Here is a 6,000-nt window from a genome sequence, read left to right on the forward strand (position 1 = left end):
GGACCGACCACGAAGACCTAGCGACGCTCTACAGTACAGAGGTTAGACTGACTGACTGACTGTCTGACTGAATGAATCCGCTATCCACTCGGGACATCCGGTATATACCCAGGGTTAATCTGACACCTTGACTAGACGCGACCTAATAGGGGTGACCTATCCTAGCCTTCGGGCGTTGAGTCAGGTCAGACTACCATACAACTCATCATGCATCAATTTGCACCTACAAGCTTACTTGTGGTGTACATGTACACCACAGAAGGGTGATCCATCTGCCTTAAAGAAGCCGTAAATTTGCGGTGCCGCAATTTATTTTCTTCTTATTTCCAGGTGCGGCAATCCCTCGAGGCTCTTGCGGCGCTCTTCAACCGCGAGGCCCGGCATGCGGCGCCGCAGATCCAGGAGAACACTTAGCGACGCCTCAGGCCGCAGCTGCAAGAGCAGCTTGGCCGCAACGGGGCTGCGGCGTGGAACTCCAACACGCGAGTTACGATGACACTCGAGGAGCCTGACCCAGCCTCGAGCCTGGGTGTCGGATCCCCGGGAGATCGTCCGCAGAAACACAGAAGTGTAATGTTATATGCACACTTCGCTCCAGCCGCAGCCTCCGGCGACGTCCTGCCGCAGCCTTGCCGCACCTACCTGGCGCGGTGTCTCTCCTGACCAAACGTGCCATACTGTGGAATTGCAAAAGGACACGAAAGAGGAAGTGTCTCGGAGACGTCCCTGGGAGAGTCTTCTCGGGGGGCGTTGGGCTGGGTGCTAGATTCGTAAGGGTGCGATGGCGAGACGTGTTGTTACAGGCATATAAAAACATGTGATTTATCAGTACCGACGACCTCTGGGAAGCTAATGGGTGAGGGTGTCAGAGAGAGTTACGTTCTGCCGTGTTCCCGGTTCAAAGAATGATGATGATAACGCGTGTTGGGTCTCAAACTCCTGGTCTCAGGTCTCTGGAGGGAGGCATAACCTCTTGGCCACGATTACATGTCCTCGTAATATCATTCTGGCTATTACCAGATAGTTCGATTCAGCTTCAGGAATGTCATCGTATAGAAGGCGGGATAAAGACCGTCTTGACTAACTCCTATGCTATGATGAGGAGCTTTTACACGTTCACGCGGTCTTGTACCTTCGTCAGTCCGGACATTGGGCCAGCAAAGAGCAATTCGCACTAAGGACGTGGCTTTGAATTGCCTCCTCGGGGCCAGGCAGCTCAGGGACCGGAACGTTGTGAGACAGTGTCTTGGCATCAAGTTCACTCGAGGAACACGTCATAACAATGACGTCATCTTTCACAGCGTAATTGGTCTCTCTCAAGGCCCCCAGGTCCCTTAAGCCGAGGCCTGACTCTCCTTTGAATAGAATCGTCTGCCATTAGTCAAAACAAAATCTATGAAGTGCGCCACAGTCTCAAAGAAACTAGGAATCATCCTTCTTGAGTATTTCTCTCCCCAACCTATATATACATATAATATATACCGCTATATATATATATATATATATATATATATATATATATATATATATATAAATATATATATATATATATATATATATATATATATATATATATATATATAGATATATACATATATATATATATATATATATGTATGTATGTATATATATATATATACATACACAAACTTTCTTATATCTCTCGGAACTTCACTAAAACACTGGAAAGCCATCCGAAGGATACTTCTCTCCAGAAGCCAAAATCTGGAGTGACTTCCATAGCCCTTGCTAGACTGGAGGGAAGCTAAGATGGAGAAGGAGAAGGCTTACCCTCCAGGGTCACTGCTGAAGTGAAGGGAATCAAGAACTGCACTTTATACATTTTGTTCTGAGTGACGCCAGAAGGTTCTATTTCCCTGAAGAGGCTGAAGACCTTGGACCAAAAGGTGTCTTGATTCTTGGAGACTCTTTGTCATGAAGTCTTGTCATTCGAAATTTGTGATATGGGTTAAGGAATGTCTGGGAACACAGGGCGTAATATTCTCAGGCACCATCGCTGGTTAGTGGCCGTAGAGTGATTGTTAGCATTAATATGAAGACATTCACATCTGTATGTGATATATACTTTGACCAATCAATCGGGATTATGTTAGGTTGGTGTCGTTCTACGATGTGTTTCCAGAGGTATTATTTCAGAGAAATATTGGCTCATATATTTATTATATTTATATACATATATATATACATATATATATTCATAAATGAAAGAAAAATTTTAATTTACAAGTCTAAGTAAGCATGGGGATATACGCCATTGGTGCACCATAAGCGCATGAAACCGAAGACATGAGTAGAAGAAAAAAACAAAAGAAAGTTGGAGTTCTCAGAACTGTTACGGTTTCGAAGTCGTTTTCGAAACCGATCCTGAATAGTTTTAAGTTTTATCACCAGATGCTAGATATTTGTTTTAGGTGAAACCTTCCGCAGTTGATAAATTCATTATAATCATTGTCACTAAAGAGGGAAGGTGTTTTCAAACACGTAGCGTCAAGTCGAAATTTTGAGTTCTTTAGAGTCGGGAGTTCGAGAAGGTCGAATGCGAGAGGTCGGGAGTTCGAGAGATCGGGAGTTATGCCTCTTCACTCGTGTCTTCGGTAGCTGGCGCTGGAGGCAGAGACAGGAGAGCGCCCTCAGCCAGGTGGGTGCAAATGGCAGATGGTTCGCCAGGTGGGTCACATGCGGAAACGAAGAAGGAAGTACAGGTCGATATTCGACGGAAGCATATTGTTTCTGCCAGTCGACCTCGCTTCGCCCTCGCACCTCGACAGCTAAGGAGCGTGGCCGGCCAAGGGCGAGCTAGTTCCTTCCTCGGCAGAGAGGGGGCGATGTTCCAAAAGAGGAGAGGGATTTTTTTCATGAAGAAACAAAAAAAAAGAATGTTTATGTTCGTTTATAATCCGAGCCATTTTTGAGTTTTCTTCTGCAGGACGACTTTGTCCGTAAGTGGACAGAAATTCGTAGACCTTGACATGCACCGAACAACACGCAAGTTTGCATACCTCTGTGCATAACTAAAACGTAGATAAATATTTCCATTTCATGATTTATTGACCACCGAATCCTTGGCCTGCCATGTCTCCTAGCCGACGCCTAAGTCGAGGTCAAATCCACGAGTTGGGACACCGCCGCGAGTGCCGTTGTGGAAACTTTATCCTAATTAGTCTAATGATAGCTGTGATATCACTCGATTCGACTGGGGTTGTGCAGACACACTACTCCCCTTTTTGAACAGGGAGAATGTGTGGAGTATTTGAGCTTCGACCAGCATGTCGCTTGACTTCAGGAGTCACTCCTTCTGGACAGCGTCTTCAGAAAGTTCTTCGATTGGGTTTGATCATACATCTGATTTACCTCTTTACCTTTTCTTTTTTTTCCCTTAAGGCGAAGTAGCCAAAGGTAATAAATTATTTGATTGCAATTCTTAAGGTTCTTCATTTGATTATACATGTAACTGCGATTTCTGGAAAATTGATTTGAAGAGATTGGTGGTTCTGTTTGTTTACGAAAACTCACTGAGCGTTCTTCGGGTGTCCAGAAGAGGCGGTTCCTTCGTCTCAGAAGACTCTTACTACCAAACTGGAGTCACGCTGACCACCCAGTAGCCACGATAAAGAGATAAAATCGTACAGTCGGGTGGGAAGGTGACCCTTTCCCTTGTAAATATACACTGAAGAAATATACCCTAAACACTGACGCCGTCAACCCTAGTACCCAATACACTCAAACCCGGGAAGAAAAAAAGAAAATGAGAAACAGTGAAGAAACTGTATTTCGTTCACTGGAAACATGTGAACTATAGGTTGTGAAAAAAATGGAATAGGATTTACATGCGTTCCAGTAACAACAGGAAGAGGATTAGGAAGCAAAAGGAGAATAAAAGGAAGAAGACGACGATGAAGAATGATGAATATGGACATTTCTTCCGGAGCCTGCCATCCATATCTGATGGATCAACATTTCTCATCTTCAGGAGGAAATGGTTGATGTTTTAAAAGAAGTAATCTATAAAGGAAGAACAATATACTTGTGTAGAAATGTATTGTGTATAAATATTGCCATGTGTACTTAAACTATATATATATATATATATACATATATATATATATATATATATATAATATATATATATATGTATATATATTATGATGTATGTATATGTGTATATAGTTTATATACATATATAGAGAATATATGTACATATGCACATACATATGTATATACATTACATGCACACACACACACACGCACACATATATATGTATATATATATATGTGTGTATATATATATGTATGTATATATATATATATATATATATATATATATATATATATATACATGTATGTATGCATAATACTTTGTACACACGCATGAATACGTCTACCCTGAATTATGACAAGGCTAGAGAAATCTCTGGACCCCATCGGAAAGGTTTCCTCACAAGGTGTAACAGAACCTGCGTATTAAACAGGAATGCTGGATTATTTCTACACCTGCGGGAGGAAGGGAGGGAGGGAGGGAGGGACATTGGTAAGTCAGGGTTACCTCCAGCTTGACTGAATCAAACGAGTTCATTCTTTGCCTTGAGCCTACTTTAGCTCCATATATTTCTAATAGTGATGCCTTAACTACTTTTCGAATAGGTTTGTGGCTAGACACCTTTGCTGGTTTACCCTCAAGTCGCCCTCATGAGCCATGTTCCCCGCTGGGCGATCAAGCTATTTTGTTTTGCAGTACCAGTCACTCTGGCAATCAACAGTACAGCGAGATGTGTGAGGTGGTCAGTGTCCCTTCAACATTCCCTGGCAATACTGCACGTTCGAGAATTCTTTCCTTTTTTTCCCTTAATTTTCTATTTGTAGCTATTAGGTTTTGCTTGGCGAGTTGACAGACGCCTGAGCACTGTGGTTGGCACCTCAGGATAAATGAAATGAAAAGGAAAGTGCTGAGATATTAAAGCTAGGTGAGCGTAGGCTACTCGCCTTTCGGACGCAGCCCGAAGCAGACGACTACACGTGTACATGCGAACCCATATTTCAAATATGGCGTTCTCCGCCCCTGAGACACACACTGGCAGAAGATCATTTCGATGATACAGAAGCGGTTTTAAGGTACGTTCTGCTAATTACGATCACCGATCAACGATGATCGTTCATGGTTCAGCGATGATCGTCAAACGATTGTCTAGAGCACTATTTTTTTTTTTTTTTTTTTTTTTTTTTTTTTTTTTTTTTAATGGGGCTGTTTTGCTTCGAGCTGCAAAGTACGAAGTGGATCATTCTAACCGAACCTACTGACGCTTTTACACAAATAGGATGCCAGGCAGGATGTACGTCAGTCGCTATTGGCTGTAATAGGCTAAGAATCTCACCGAACAAAACGAACCTTTACAGATAGCCAGGGAAACTTTCTTTGCCCGAAAGAGGGTCTTGCACTGCTGAAGAAAAAGCCAGTGAAGTCTCAAGAACTCATTAAATCCCAAAAGCTTGCCTGGAGCTTACAGAGTGCTTGAAAGGGAGTCGAGAGAAAGATGCTTAACCGGTTAACTGCAAAGAAAAAACGTGTCTGCTTATAGAAAAAAATGTTGGTCACAGAGTACTTTGCAGCTGACTGAATGAAGAAGAAAGTTAGGTCAAGAACAGATAACGAGGTGGTAATGTGAGCTTGCCAAGTTGGTGCCAAAGAAACACCCATTATCTCAACCACATTAAAGATAAAGAACATAAGAATGAAGAAGACTGTTAGAGACCATATGGCCTAAACTAGGCAGTTCTATGTCCATTACTACCTATCATCCCCATCCATAAGGTTATCTAGCTTTCTCTTAAACACCCAATAGTTTCAGCGCTCACTACATGGTTACTATGTCTATTCTATTCGTTAACCACTCTATTGGTAAAACGGTTCTTTGCTATTTCCTTCTTGAATCTAAATTTGTCCAATTTACTCCATTAATGTGGGGAAAATGGGCACCACTTTAT

General features: G+C 42.4%; 1 protein-coding gene across 3 annotated transcripts in view; it reads left to right on the plus strand.

Moving 5' to 3' along the window:
* Positions 1-3,439, plus strand: part of LOC143018209 (uncharacterized) — a 462,052-nt gene extending 458,613 nt beyond the window's left edge. For all 3 annotated transcript variants that reach the window (XM_076173410.1, XM_076173409.1, XM_076173408.1), the window contains one exon: positions 331-3,439. In XM_076173410.1, the coding sequence (XP_076029525.1) occupies positions 331-414 (84 nt within the window). In that variant the 3' untranslated portion in view covers positions 415-3,439. The remainder of the gene's footprint in view (positions 1-330) is intronic.
* Positions 3,440-6,000: the final 2,561 nt, after the last annotated feature.

This window comes from Oratosquilla oratoria, chromosome 34 (assembly GCF_046742065.1).
Source record: "Oratosquilla oratoria isolate Oo_2021 chromosome 34, ASM4674206v1, whole genome shotgun sequence".
NCBI classification, from domain to species: domain Eukaryota; kingdom Metazoa; phylum Arthropoda; class Malacostraca; order Stomatopoda; family Squillidae; genus Oratosquilla; species Oratosquilla oratoria.